Source organism: Chelmon rostratus, chromosome 1 (assembly GCF_017976325.1).
Source record: "Chelmon rostratus isolate fCheRos1 chromosome 1, fCheRos1.pri, whole genome shotgun sequence".
Taxonomy (NCBI): domain Eukaryota; kingdom Metazoa; phylum Chordata; class Actinopteri; order Chaetodontiformes; family Chaetodontidae; genus Chelmon; species Chelmon rostratus.
The window spans coordinates 28,075,495-28,090,791 of NC_055658.1; the positions used below are offsets into that span (position 1 = coordinate 28,075,495).

Below are 15,297 nucleotides of genomic sequence, written 5' to 3' on the forward strand. Positions count from 1 at the left end.
CCAGCTGTCTTCTTTGATCGTGTCCTTCTTCACGTAAATATGTTGACATTTTTACATTTTCCAAAGTAAATTTTATGTTATTTTGAATTCAGCTCACTAAAGAAGCTGATGTGTTGGTATTTACAGGTTGTGAAACAACAGAAGACAAAAAAATCTGTCCACCACTAAATTAAACCTCCATTTTTAGTTTGCAAAATAAACACATCGGCATCGTGGCATCTTTCAATTTCATGGGTATTTTGATGTCCTATAGACATGTTTAAAATGTTGACACTCCCAAAATCAAAGTTTGATATCCAGGCCTGCTTTGCAATAGCTGAGAACTGAAACATGCTGCTTGTTGTGGTTTGAAAGAAAAGGCATGATGGGCCACAGAAAAATAAAGCTGAAACAGTAGCACAGTATAAACTTCATTGTGTTCTAATTGCAAGAAATCTGTATCCAGACGACTGAAACAGGGCCTTAGTTTTAAAAATAATTTCATGTTCATCTATAAAAGGCAACAGCTTCTATTTTTAGAAAAAGCATTGAAAGTATCCGCTGACATCAAGGCCCAACAGTACAAACTGTCATCCAGCATTGTTCTTTAAAGAAAGAAAGCACACAGGAAGGCCAAACTGCTCTTTATTTACAACTTAACTATTCAGGGTCAGACTGTGGCCTTTGACATATTTATGAGCGAGCGTTACTGTATCAGTTGGAACAGGGTTCAGGGTTTCAACACGGACCACATTTAGACCTGGACTGGGATGAACAAAGATGTTTCACAGAGATTTTCTGTGATTTCAGGAGGAGGGAGTGTGAATGAGTAAAACCTCACTTTCCTGTCTTGAATTATGTAACCGCTTACAAAGCAAAAGCCAAAACTCAAGACTAATTCCAACTTATATATTCATGTCATAGTTTTCTTTTACTGGCTTTCTGAAAGCAACCTGAAGGGGAATTTTAAAAAAGAAGTGTTTTTTAAAATCTAACAACACAAAACTGAACTCAAAAAGTTCATTGACCACAATCAGGAGTACTCATCAGTAACTGTGTTGGATAAAAAGAGGCGCAGCCTCCTGATCTGGCTCTCGGCCCTGTGCTGCTCTTAAATTCACACTGCTTGGACTGTTTCCACCCTCTGCTCTCCTTCCTCTGGCAGCCTGTACACATCTACATCCCACAGGCATATTTCACCCGGAGTAACCAGTCAGACGAGCCTTCAGGGTTTACTATTGTCCTAATAAAATGCCACAAAGCCGGGGCATGCAGCACTCAGGCAGCACACTGCATCAGTGAGACAGAGAGCCCGGGGAGAGGCACATTCATTTAGACAGATTTGCTTCTAAATGGCCAATTTACCAAGTCCTCTCCATGAGTGCTTACAAGGAAACCGACCTTGACTCTCTGTCTGCTGTCGTCTCAGGTGCAGTTACTCTAAACCTACAGCAGTGCGCCGAGCTTTTCGAGTCAGAATATGAAGGAATATCACACAGGGGCACCTTGTTATGTGCTGGATAAGCCAAACTGAGATGGATCAACTGAAATCCTACAAAATCCCGTACCCTGCTCTTTGCTCTTTTGGCAAACGATAGACAGGTTTTGGTGGCATAAAACAAAGCTCCTCAGTATTTGTGGTTTTGTTCTGCTGTGAATCAACAGTAGGCTTACTCATAATCGCTGTCGTAATTAGAAAGAAGGCCATTCTTCACCTTAGGGACCCAGATTTCAGTCTCCATGTTTCTCCTGCCCCTCATGTAGGTGCACAGTTATGCAGTGGCCTAAACACACATTCATGAAAGGTTGAAGACCCAGTAAGTGTGTATACAAATCTCAGAAATAGCACTGGATAACAAATATGATGACAGTCATAGCTATTCTGTCAACGATAGTTGGACCAAAGGTACTTTAAAATGACCAGATGTTAGATTATTACATTTTCCCTCATGCCAGGAAGTAACATCTATGAAAGAACATTAAATTCACCCAGGAAATGAATAGTAATTAATCTAGTGAACATAACAACATATATAATGTATGTAACAGTTAGCCCATTAGTAAATTAACAGTAAGTGGTACTAGAATGTTGTCTTAGAAACATATTAGCCTCATACAGCAGGTATATGGTTTGTTTACAGTAAACTGGTCACAGAAAAACTACAATCATAAAAAAATGAGGCACCACAAAACAGCTAAATCATGAAAAATAATATGCAATAATAAAACAGTGGGATAGCAGTTGTTTAGACACAGATCTGACAAAATGGGTGATTAAACGTCAGTTGCTGTGCACCACAGTTGGAAAATGCAGTGATTACCAATCGGCTTAGCTGAGGTCATTTGGACGAGTTGGATCTTTCAGTTAAAGTTAATGACTGAACATAACAAATGCAGAACTTTCCGGACAAGATCAGCGACTGGTTTGATGAGTACGGAAGGCGCAAAAACATTACAGTGTTTAGTTCTGACCAGGTAAAATCTCCCATTCCTGTTGAAAAAAAACTTGGTTGCAGTCACACCTGTAAAGTCTGCTTACACCTGGTCAACCCATGCGGTCCATCCCTATGCACATTCATTCACCCTCTTTTGTGCATGCCTCTCTCGTCTCTTCTTTCAGGTACTGTCTGGGGCCCAAACTCAACTTGGGCGGCTCTACACCTGATACTGAGCCTCCCCCTCCCTCACAGACCTGCCTAAACAAACACCTTCCTCCTGCAGGTTCAGCCCCTTCCTCACATACATTCGTCCATCCTCTACATACAGTATGTCCTCATAGCATTAAACCTCCAGATTCACATTATTGTGTTGTGGTCTTCACCACGTGAACAGCTTTAAATAAAAATAAATAAAAATATTTAAATGCCAGAACACCTCACAGATCATGAGGGACTTGAATCAGTTTACCTGCAGGGACTTGACTTGGACGCATGCTCGAAAGGCTTGTTTGCCGCAACAGCTTTGAGCTCTACCTGCATCAAAAACACAAAAGCTTTCAGCATGCATTTGGCTTTAATCTATGTCCAGACATATACCTTCTCTTATAGCCATAAACCAACGCAGAGCTCCATTAGTGAACTCACTCACCGCTGTTGTTCATCAGTGTTGTGTGTAATTGATTTCAGGAGCAGCAGCCAAGGTTTCCCCTCCAGGTGGTTCATATTCACTCATCAGACTGAACCCCTCAGGCCTGGAGGAGGTATACACAATGCACACACACACACTTCAACACAAACCATACAGCCCCATAATGTGAGCTCAGACCCTCCTTTAACCTCTGAAAGCAAAATTTGCTTTGGGAGTGTTGCCTCTTGTACATTACATCATGTCCTGCCACCACACATCTGCAACCAACTACAACAACTTGGAGCCATTGTAGCCTCATTCGCAGCAGCATGCGTGAGAATCAGTTTGATTAAAACAAGCAACATCCCATCGAGAGGCCCCGGTTGACACAGTTACATCCTGGACGGCACCGCTTCCAGGTGTGCACCGCACCGTGACGCGCCTTTCTTATTCAGGAGGTGGAAGTAGGTCAGGTCCATATCAGAACATCACAGGAGAAATTAAAAGAGAAGGCAAGACTTGGATGCTCCACCGCATGTGCAGCGTGATTCCCCCTGAGATAATGCTCGCCATTGTGCTCCATGTTAACAAACTGAGATGCCAGCCAGGCTTGTCCATCTCAAGTCCTTGGATCAGGTGGCACATTGGAGGCGGTATGTAGGTCACTCATTGCCTGAGCACCCATTTAATGTTCTGTCCCTGCAGAAAACAAAAATTACAAATCTAATGTACAACAAAGCACAGAATAAGAAACTTGAGGTTTCAGCTTCAATATGTGAAGTATTTTAGTAATCCTGAAATGTTTTGTACTTCTATCGTCCTCTAATAACCAGGTAATTGGAGCAACACCTCCTCTAAAGTGCTCCATGTTGAATAAAATAACTAATTTAAATCACCTCATAAATTAGCATCAGGGAAAGAAATAGTTGAGTCACCACTCTTACTGTTCATGCCTTCCTTCTGAGAGTTAGATTTGAACCACTTTCAGGTTTTCCTGTACATGTAAGGCTTCAGCTAGCAGCTGGTTAGCTTAGCTTAGCTTAGCTTGGAAAGCCATGAAAGACAGAGTTGTAAGTAGTAGTAGTAATAGCTTGAGATTTTGTGGGAAATACACTTATTCTCTTTTCTTGCTGAAAGTTAGATGATAAGACAACACCAGAACACTTGTATGAGAAATCTAAGGCTACTGCCAGGAGCGTTAGCTTAACTTAGCACAAATGCTGGAAAGCCATGAAAGACAGCTGTTGTTCTAATGTGTTAGCTAGTTCAAAGGTGTAAAGTAATAGCTTGAGATCGTCTCTTTCTTGTCAAGAGTTAAATGATAAGATTGATGGCAAAATAACACAATAATTTAACACTAATATTTGTATGATAAAAAGGCTACTGCCAGCGGTCAGCTAGCTTAATTTAGCACAAACAAACAGAGAAACTGGTAGCCTAGCTTGATCCAAAGGTGAACATGATGTGTTAATTAGTGATGTTTAAGGTGCTGGTAGGTGGATTTCGCTACCTTCAGATCAAGCTAAGGTAGCTGTTTTGCTGTTTATTTGTGCTAAGTCAAGCTAACTGGCTACTGGCGGTAGCCTTCGACTTATCATACAAATATCAGAGTATTAAATTGTCATTTAACTCTCAACAAGAAAGAGAAAAAATGTATTTCCCACAAAATCTCAAGCTTTTACTTCACATCTTTGAACCATCTAATATTAGAACAACATTTCTGTCTGTCTTTCATGGCTCAAACTAAAAAGCCTCACCACACGTGTCTTATAAAAACACACCGTGCAGCCTGTGTCACTTGGTGGACACTTGCAACCAAAAGCCACTCACTCTGTGGAAAGTGTCTCCACACTGAGTTATGACGGGCCGCCTCTTGCTCAGCGGTTGGACTCGCTGGGTTCAATTAGTTCTTGCTGGAAGCAAAAGTAAAGAAATCCGAAGAGCTGATGAAGTGCAGATGCTAACACAGAGAGAACAAGGCCGAGGAAGATGAGGGTGAAGAGGAAAATGAAAAGGTACAGTAAATTTAGTTCCGTTTTAATGTTCGTACAGACGACAGTTGATCCAGACGTGAAGATTCAGACCTGCATGGTTGTTTTTACTTCCAGTCAGGGGCTGCAAACAATGAATAATGTCATGAAACTTGCACGAAAGCAGACCAAAAATCCCAACCTGACGGATTTTGCCCAAGAAAGGATTCCTTCAAGGACAACTTCTCCTGTATATACTCTAACGGGCTATTTAACATGCACTTTCCAGGAGTTAATGTGCACTGACATGTTGTAATATATTGCTCTGCTCTGAGTGGTTTCCCATCACTCCCAGAATTCAACAGCTCTTCGGAGAATGGGTGTGATCTGGCTGCTCTCAGTCAATGGTGGGCATGTGGACGTATAAATATAGTGAAGCTATCCAACTTGTTTGTGAACGCTGGGGTGTGTCTGTGGTCACAGCCAACCTCCGTTAATCAAAACACAGTTTATCATGTGGCTGCGTTGTGTTCAGGTCCTTTGAGGTCTGCTGGCTGAGGATAAATGAAATGCGTTACCGTTGAAACCTCGAGGTAGCTGACTACATTTTTGGACCATCAAATTCAATTGTAGTGTGACGTCCTGCCTTCTTCTTGGCTGGTTTTTCAATGGAAATGAGAAGAATACACCCCCATTAACATTTTTTTCCCACAGAGTTAACATTGATTTTTGCTCTTACACAGAACTGTACATACATCTGGAATCGCTAAAAGAGATCTATTAAATCAAATATCTGCTCACTGTATACATTTTCACATAATGCTTAATTCATGTTACGGAATATTAAAGAAAATTTGTTATCTAATGCAGTTTTCAAGGTCTTGCCAGGTAAAATAACGCACGAGCATCCATCTTACTTTTTAAATTAGCATTTTTTAATCATTAGCATCTTTTTAATCTAATATATGCCTGCGTAAACCTCCTCTCATCAAACTTCTTAAGGATTTTATTGCCATTTTATTGCCTCAGTGTGGTATATCTGCATAAGATGTGCAGCACTTGTAATTCCAGAGTCCCCTTGGAAAGGGAGAAGTATTTGCAGTGAAACGCGGCACCTCTCACTTCATAAACTGATTAACTGAAAAGCACTTGGATTGTGCTCTTGTGCAGACGTGGACACTTTTAATGCACCGCTGACGTAATGCATTCTTGGACCGCCTCCAGTAATGCGGCCTGTGTGTGACGACTTTACTGTGTGTAATACAGGCCATTACCATGAAGTCACAGTCAGCGTTCTCCTTCACACCACAGAGGTCAAAGGTCACATGGAGAGCATTCCAGGACAGACAATATGGCTCCCTGGAGGTATGGATGCGGCTGCAGCTTGTCTGGCCATCTGCTTCAACCTGCCCCCATTACTCTGCAGCTAAAACTGATTCCACACTCACAGCTACAGTGTTACTTCAGTTGGCCTCTGCCCTCTGTGCTTCTGAAGGTCCCAGAAGGCTTGCTGTTCAGCTGAGACCAATAAACCAAGAGTTGCGTGAGCTTCTAATTATAATAAGCTTCTTGCTTTTATTACACACTAGGTTGCGAAGTGCTGCATAGTTTAAAAACTGGCTACATAAGTGGTGGAAGACATATTCAGGTCCTTTACTCGAGTAAAAGTAACAATACAGTGGATAAAAAGGAAAAGTCCTGCCTTTAAAGTATAATTTAAATAAAAGTATAAGTCTAATTATTAGAAAAATGTACTCACGGTATCAGAAGTAAAAGTATTCATTTTGTAGCAGAATGAATCCTGTCAGTGTTATATAACCAATACTGGATTGTTATTAGTGATATGTAAGTAGTATTTTAATGTTGTAGTTGATCCAGATGGACCTATTTTCATCTATTTTATATAACTGGGTATTTTAATCTATGACAATGCATCGTATTTTATAAGGTGATCATATTTTTTGCATGGAAAATAAAAATCTGCAAAGTAAGTGGAACTATAGCTGTTAAATAAAAGGAGCAGAGTAAAAGTTAGTATAAAGCAGCATAAAGATACTCCAATAAAGTGTAACTACCTGAGAACTGTACAGCACTTCAGCAAATAACAGCGATGATAAAATACATATAAATTACTTACATGAATGTTAAACTGAATAAAAGATTCTTGAGGTTATAGGTCTTGATTATACTGGCTAAGTAAAGTACTTGTATAATTAAACTTAATCACATGTCCTGTAAACATGCAGAATGAAGAATATCTTGCATATTGCTTTTAGTTCCTCGCAGCAGGTCTTCACTCTAACTTTAAAAGCCCAAAAATGATTCAAACGACGCAAAACGAAGAGAGAGACGTGGCATCAGTCTAACTTTAGATCGAATATTCAGATTTTATTACTTGAAATACATTAATAGTCGGTGAGTTCAGGGTTTGATGGTCAGGTTTGTTCAGGACCCTCTGAACCAGGTGTCTTCCTCTCTGCTCCAGCCCCCCTGTCACCGCAGGAACTAAGCCAACTGTCAATCATTCTGTGTGAAAGAGGCTGCCGAGGTTGTCATGGTATCCAGGTGGTCCAGCCTTTGAAGTGGCAAACAGGCTTTTTCAGACAGAAATATTGAGTAGGTGTGATGATGAATTGTACAACAGAGCATTCAAGAAGATAAATGGCCTATTTTCATTCATCTGGAGACTTCAGAGAACCGAGATCAACGCACAATTTTGGGGCAGATTTAGAGTTATTTTCTAGATCGGTGCTGTTAATCCATGGCCATTATGTATTGGACGGATGTAGGTCATTTCTGATATTGTTACACAATGTGAGTGGAGTGTGTGAGTGTGTTTGGGTGTGCGGTGCTCTGTGCTGAACGTTCACTAGATGTCAGTGTAGTTTCTTCTAATGAGTCAGTTCGATACCCAGCAACACTTCTTTTGAACTGCTTGAAATCTTACATGATCAGAAACGTCCGAGCCACTCTCGAATGTCTGAAACATTTGATTCACACTGTGAATTAATTTGTTTTTCAATCCAAAATGATAAAACATGTCCTTACTTTTCTAGAGTATTTGGTCTTTTTTAAATGAATAAATCAGTCATTCCTTTTAGTTACACCATTTTCAATTGGGTCTTATAATGTTGAAAGGAAAGTTTAGATTTTACAGCATATTGCCACACACACACACACCTATCCACAACATACTACTTACACAGGACCGTGCAACAAATCATGATTTCCTTCTAACCTTCTTTCAACATAACTTTATTTTAAATCATAAAGATCCAAACATTTCAGGCTAATTTGGTGGTAAATCTGTATGAAATCATCCGTACGAGGTCTTTATCTACCATTGATGAAGTGACACAGCCATAAAAAATTGGGGCTCACGCAGCTTCAGTGAAGAGCTGGAACGAGCTGGTCCAGAGTAACCTTTCAGTGTGGACGAAGGTAAACTCATTTCAAGCTTGCAGTTTGTTAACAGTAAATTAAAGGGGCGACTGTATATCAAGCATTTAAGAATTGTTCTGCACTTAGTATTTGCTTGTGTACTGTAAGTTTTGCTCTTCTGAATAGCACAGCAGCGTGGTGATGTACATACTGTAGTGTGGAAACAGTGGAACTTAAATTCCATATGTCAGGTGAATCCTCAGACTTCTGTCCTGAGTACTTTTTTTATTTGACACTATTCAAATTACCACAATCTTACTCAGATACACCATTTACTCAGTTTGTTAGTATAAGTAGTGCATGTCATGACATATAAGAGACTATCATTGCCATAGCTCCCTTCACATTAGTTTCGGTGTCACGTGTTTTCTCTGTAGGTTTACAAAACTCTTCAGCTTCTTGAGTTTTCAAACCCAATCAGATAAAGTCAAACATGTATTTATATTCATGTATTCCTTGACTAAAGTCAGGGTTGTTTTTTGTTGCTTCTGAACATTTGACATTTAAGAAAATACACATTTTTAAACCCATGAAAAACAGTGACAAGTTAGTACATTTAAACTGAAACAGGTGGAAGAAAATGAGTCCCACTGGTGTGCAGCCAACGCTCCGTATGTAATGTATTAGGCATTAAGTGCTGCTGCCAACATCGTGTTCCAGTTTTATAATTTAGCCCGGGATCTAGAGGTTACTAAAATTTGCTGTGCTGTTGGGAGTCAAGGCTTTTCATGGTGGTCCTGCATCAAGCCGAAACGACAGCACGGAACATTGGATCGTAAAGTTTTGGCACCCAAAATGACCGAAAAATAAATTAAAAGCCGCAAACTTTCTTTGCTCTACATTTTGTTGCCAATTTAATTCATAGGGATTTCACAAAGTAGTCCAGGGCTACAGCTCACCCGTCTGCCAAGTTAGCAAAACATCTTCAAAGATATGATGACATGAAGACTCAGAACATCAGTGGGTCATTTTGAAGCCTTTGGTGACTTCATTTAAAAGCTGAAAAGAAAACACCCTGGGTGTTCCTTTCACACAGCAGATTAGTCCTACGGAAAACAAAAATAATGCATGTCATCTAACCATGTCATTCACATTACAGCTAACACCCACTAGTGATGTTATTGCTCCAGGCTATTACAGTTAAATGACGGGTAACTTCATTCAGTCAAGTGTCTGTGGTCATAACAGTACTTCCTTCCATAAATACCTTCAGCAATGAAAACTGAGTACCTATCGTCAAGCAAAAAATAGATCTAAACTCTTAGAACAGTTACATATATTTGAAATAACGTGGACAAATTTTAAAAAGTGCATCGTCGTGGCTAGTTTTAGCCCTCCTACTGAGGACTAGGGTACGATCCCACCAGGAAACATTTGGTTTAGACCACTTGTCGGTCAGAATATGTCAGATATGGATAAAAAGAGTCCTGGAAACTCACCTGAAATACCTTAACTATCAGTCTTTTCAAGTAATTCATGTATTGAGTTATCTCTTACCTTTCCAACCTCCAACACCGACCTCGCCTCTCGTCTCCATCACCCTAAACTTCATCAGTGCTCACGAACGTTTTAGAGTAAAGAGCTTTACACTGCAGAGTCATGGGGTTAAGTGAAATGTCTATGAGAGGGACAGGCCGTGGTGGACAGTCAGAATCTACAGCAAATCCTACTTTAAACTCAGAAATAAATACAGTCTGTTTGCATAGTCTGGAAGTGATCACTAACAGGGACTCTTTCCGAGGAGAGAAGGTCCGTAAGATGCCTGGACTTGGGCTGATGTTGCTCCTTCATGTTTCGTGGCTGCTCCGGGGCCGATCTTTTTCGGGCTCTGAAGCTGGTCCTGGATCTGTGCAGGACGTCAACGCAAAGCACGAGAAGAGCAAACAGCAGCCGATCCGATGGGTCACAGCGGAGAGCAATGGTTACCTGGATGAGAAGAAAGCAGCCACGTTGGCGAAATCTCGGGATTGAATGGATAATGGGTAAATAAATCAGCATGAATCTCCTTTGCAGACGCTGATCCCAGTACATACACTCACACATACTGCAATGCTGTGCATGTGCAAACCAACAGACGTTTAGATATCCCGACCCAAAGCTCATTTGTTTCTTTTACGTATTTAAAAGCTGTATGCAGGACAGGAGCTGAAAATTTACCTGGAAGCCCTTTAGAGATACATAGAGGTATATTTTTATAGTATGGAGGCAGACTCCTGTGCATAAATCCAGTCAAAATAAGTAAAAAATGAATAAATCCTGAAGGAACAACAGAGGGAAAGCATGTTAAACATATATCTCGAGTCATACTACAGGATCACATAGTCACCGAGCTGACTGATATATATTCATATATTTACATATCATTTTAACATAAGCCCAGAACTGGTCCCGGGGAGACACCCCTTCCTCCTGATTGCCACTTATTCTACTCAGCACACATTCAAAGGATGCTGTTTCCACCATCTGCACTGAGCCATTCTTTCAGTTCTGCAGCCTTTGCTGCCTTCCAGTGTCTTAAAATAACTCAACAGACTGTTATTAAACCCCAAAATAATGACAGAAAACGCACACTTGGATATGTTTGGTCTTTGGGACCGTTCCCCTAGTAAACATAACTTTGGACTTCAAGTGTAGGAAAGTTCCTGTTTTGTTAAATATAACTTTTGGTACAAATTCAAGTATAAAAATTATCCCACACTTTTGTCTCCTGTGTCTAAATCTCAGCTTTCATGAAGCCTGGATTTCCTTTACCTTTGATGTATGAATGTGTTTTTCTTTCGATGAAAAAAAAACAAAAACAGCTGTTTCAAATATGATAAAGTAGTGCTGATGTAATGTGCAGTGTTACCTCTCTCTCAGGGGTAGATTTGGGTTACTGAGGAAGGACAGCTGCTGCTCCAGACTGCACACACGAAAGGCCAAGTAGCACGATGACAGGATGAGGAGAATAATACTGAAGACAGAGGAGGAGACGCACAGATTAGCTGAATTATTACGATGGTTCTGACAGGAGAGACTGGAATGGATGTGGAGGAAGAAAGTTGTAATGCCTCTTAATGAACACCGGGAGGCGACGTTGCACTTTCTGTCAACACACGGAGGCACAACACTGTCCTTGAACAACCCAGTTTATGTCTGTCTCAAAGAACCAAAGCAGTGTTTTAACTCCACAACTGCACATCATGTTGCACTCCAGACTGCTGCTGAACAATTTTCAAGTGGCGCCTAATTGTTTTGAATGCGCTTTTTGTGCTTTTCAAGCAAAAAATCAATGAGGTGAAACTTGGGTGTAAAATCAGAGAAAATCGACTCCACATTTTTAAATTTATTTGGTAAATTTACAGTTTAAGTGCAGATTATTAAGATTCATTATGTAACTTTGAAAAGAAATAATGCATTTGTTTGGCTTTTACTTCACTTCAGAGGTTACTAACTGTGCAAGCATGTTTGGCTTTGTTACTTGCACTGTATTTTTAAGCACAAATCTATATAGAGTTTTATAATTGATCCATTTTCTAATCTGTGACATACCAGGGAGAAATTTGTCTTTATTCTTTTCCTCAGTGGTAGGTAGGGGTTCAGAGTGCACCGTCAGCAACATGACAGGCCTTCAGGAGCAGATAAGGATTCATTGCTCTCTCAAGGACACTTGAGCAGAGTGGCTTCATGCTCTCTGGGTGAAGGACAGTCTCCATGGTCACTGTGTCGCCCTGCTATGCTAGAGTGCAGGTGGAGTGAGGAGAGCTTGGTGCTGACTAAGACAGATGATTTGATCCATTGCAGTGAGTCTTAATAATTAAGTCTCATGGGAGGCAACTTCTCTGTGGAAAAACACGAAGTAAAAAGTGTTTTAACGGCTCTGATCTCCCGTGTTCAGTGTGACTGTCTGAATCGCCCACTATTTATATCTGCACGTTAATGCTCACAGTGTGTGTGTAGCTGTGAGTCAGCTGCTGGAGGAGGTGAAGGTGGAGTTGTTGGTGTCTGTGTGTCCCTCTGTATACTCACAGCAGGGTGAAGAACTTGAGCAGCTGGTACTCCATCTGGCCGAGCTCTGCCACTGGCTCTGATAAAAGACCTCTGTCTGTTTGCAGTGCTCGCTCTGCAACACACACACGCACACGCGTGCACGCACACACACACAAACACACACAACAACATAAAACCATTACCAGTACTTGGCTCGACTGTGCTGCATGTTTCACTTTTAATAGTGTTGACCCACCTGTTTATGTATCTGAGTGCATTTGGACTCGACATTCGGCGCTCTCACACAGTTAATGGTGACAATATTCACTTTGGACCTCCAAAATGAATCACAATGTAAAGTAAATCTTATAAATGATGCCTTCCTAAGGCTCTTGTTTTTGTTTATGTGATCATATATGATGAAAAGCCAGAGGGTGCAGTTATCAGAAATGATGAGGACAGTCTCGTCTACGCATTTGACATTCTTTTATTCGCTGCTAAGGCTCCCGTGATTGCTAAAAAGTGAATCGTTTTTATGTTTAATGTAAATTGTTTTACGTAATTTTTTGTGTAAAATATTCAATTATTTGCATTTTTATTGGTATTTTATTTTGAAGGAGAAATTAATAGAGAATTCTGTGTGCACATACTGTACTTTTCCTGTTTGTATATGCATGATATATAAATTGTATATACAGTACTGGATATGTACATTAACTGTGTGTATGTGTATAATTGTTTATCTTCCTTGTAAATACAATTTAGTTTTCCTTTTTTGTCTCTTACTTTAGTGCTGCTTTCATATCTTTTGCTGTGTTTTATTGTTTTACTCTATTCTAACTGAAATGATTTGGATATTTTTGTACATTTTCTGTGTGTGTAGCGTGGAGGGTCTACAGCTGCAATTCATTCTGCAGTCCTGTAACAACAGTAAAGCTGAACCTTTAACAGTGTATTGCTTCTACTGCTTTTTTATTCATTGAAAATACTGCAAACACTGAACAATATATAGTTTGAATCATACAAATCTGACTATCATATCCCAGGGTCTCTACAATTATTGTATGCTAGCTGACATGGATGCATTGCTTGTTTTTGCACAGGTGCTACTGTATACTGTACTGTACTATCTGTGTGTGAGATGTAAAGATACTATAATACAGGTACTGACTCAGGTAATGCTATTAAATAGGCCTACATCTTTTAATTACATTACTTCCCATCTTTCCACTCCACATATGAGCTGCGATGCTAATATACACACAGAGCTCACGCTGTGCAAATATCCAGCATGTAATGGAGAACAACATTAACATAGGTTGGTATTTAGAAATGATCTGCAGCCTGTCAGCGCATAACCGTTCCACTGTCCTCAGACAACTTTGACAGCAGACATTGTTTGTGTTAATCTCTACTTAATCTGCATCCGCCCAAAGCTTTTTAATACAAGCCCCGACACGATTTAATCTCCATTTGGAGCTTAATGCGTCTTTGCGTAAGAGAGATGTTGCCGTCCAAAAGCAATTACTCTCTGTCTTTCATTCACTCGCTCTCTGACACACACAGACCCACCAAATTCAAATTAAATGGACGCACATAACCTGAAACACACAAACACATGCCTCCAGACAACTTAACTGTGTCCACGGTATAAATATGATTTGACGATCTCTCACACTGTTGTCCTTAAAAAAGAAAGCGGCATTTTTCTGTCCTCAGTTCACTGACTTCCTCTTTTATGTAGGTCAGACAGCAAACTGTTACGTATTATCTATAAAACTGTTCATGGATTATCACCTCCTTTAAATCTTTTATTCCCCCACATACACTGACGACCACATAACACAGAGCCTTGTTATTCTAAAGATTAAACTGACAGAGCATTTTCCTGCTCCACTGGTGTAGAATACTTCAGCTCAACCGATCAGAGAGGCAAAAAATAAAGAGATTTTAAAGTTGATTATTATTATTATTATTATACATAATTATTATTTTTTGCAGATTAATTGTATAATTGGTACCATTTTTCTCGTTTTGTTTCCTGTAAATAAGCAATACAAGTGTTTTCATGTTTATTTAAGAAAATAAAGTGCATTGAGAAAATATTAGTTTACGCTTGAAAGGTGCAAAACAAAAAAAGCCCACGGGGACTTTCTGATCAGACGAAGAGAGAGCAGGTTTCTCTTCAGTCTGGCTGTTGAATTAAGTCCTGCAGGACACTGATATCCAGAGAGTTTAAAAGTCAAAGGATCAACAAATAGAAACTGATGTGACTCAAGCTATTTAGCAGAAATATTTCACATTGAGGTCTTCTTAACAAGCTGCTTTTTGTTGTAGCATCTGTTGCTGCACTACAATGATGCCACAGATACAGGAAAGTGTTGCAGCTTCAAAACTGCCTTTGAATTTGAGCTAATTGATTATGCATAGACAGTAGCAACCAGTGATATGGATAATTCTCTTATGAGACACTCATAAGCATGACACAACCTCCAGCCAATCAATTCTGAGAAGCAACTGAACATGTGCGGCCTTGAATAAAGCCTTGGACTTTATATCCACATGATGACACTGCATCGACATGGCACGAGAGAGAGTTTTATCACCTTCCAGTAACTGCTCTGATTTGAAGGGCGTGTCTGCGGGGCTCAGGCTGCTGGTGGAGTTGCCCAGGAGGTCAGGAAGGGAAGAGGACACGGACACCACTGAGGGTTTCCTTCTCCACTTTAACACTGATGGGAATTCGTCGACCACCGGGAACTCGTCTGGAGCCGGGAACTCGTCCTGTGACCCGGAGGAAAGAGGAGAACGTAAAGACGGTGGTCCGAATCTAAAAGAGTCTGAACATCTCAGGGGTCGGCACACAAGTAGT

At 40.3% G+C, this 15,297-nt stretch overlaps 1 protein-coding gene across 1 annotated transcript in view; it reads right to left on the reverse strand.

Moving 5' to 3' along the window:
• Positions 1-8,114: 8,114 nt before the first annotated feature.
• gramd2aa (GRAM domain containing 2Aa) overlaps positions 8,115-15,297 on the reverse strand; it is a 34,806-nt gene continuing 27,623 nt past the window's right edge. The window contains exons 9-12 of the mRNA XM_041940242.1: positions 15,032-15,209; positions 12,465-12,558; positions 11,305-11,409; positions 8,115-10,382 (exon numbers count right to left, since the gene is read on the reverse strand). Of these exons, the coding sequence (XP_041796176.1) occupies positions 10,379-10,382; positions 11,305-11,409; positions 12,465-12,558; positions 15,032-15,209 (381 nt within the window). The 3' untranslated portion in view covers positions 8,115-10,378. The remainder of the gene's footprint in view (positions 10,383-11,304; positions 11,410-12,464; positions 12,559-15,031; positions 15,210-15,297) is intronic.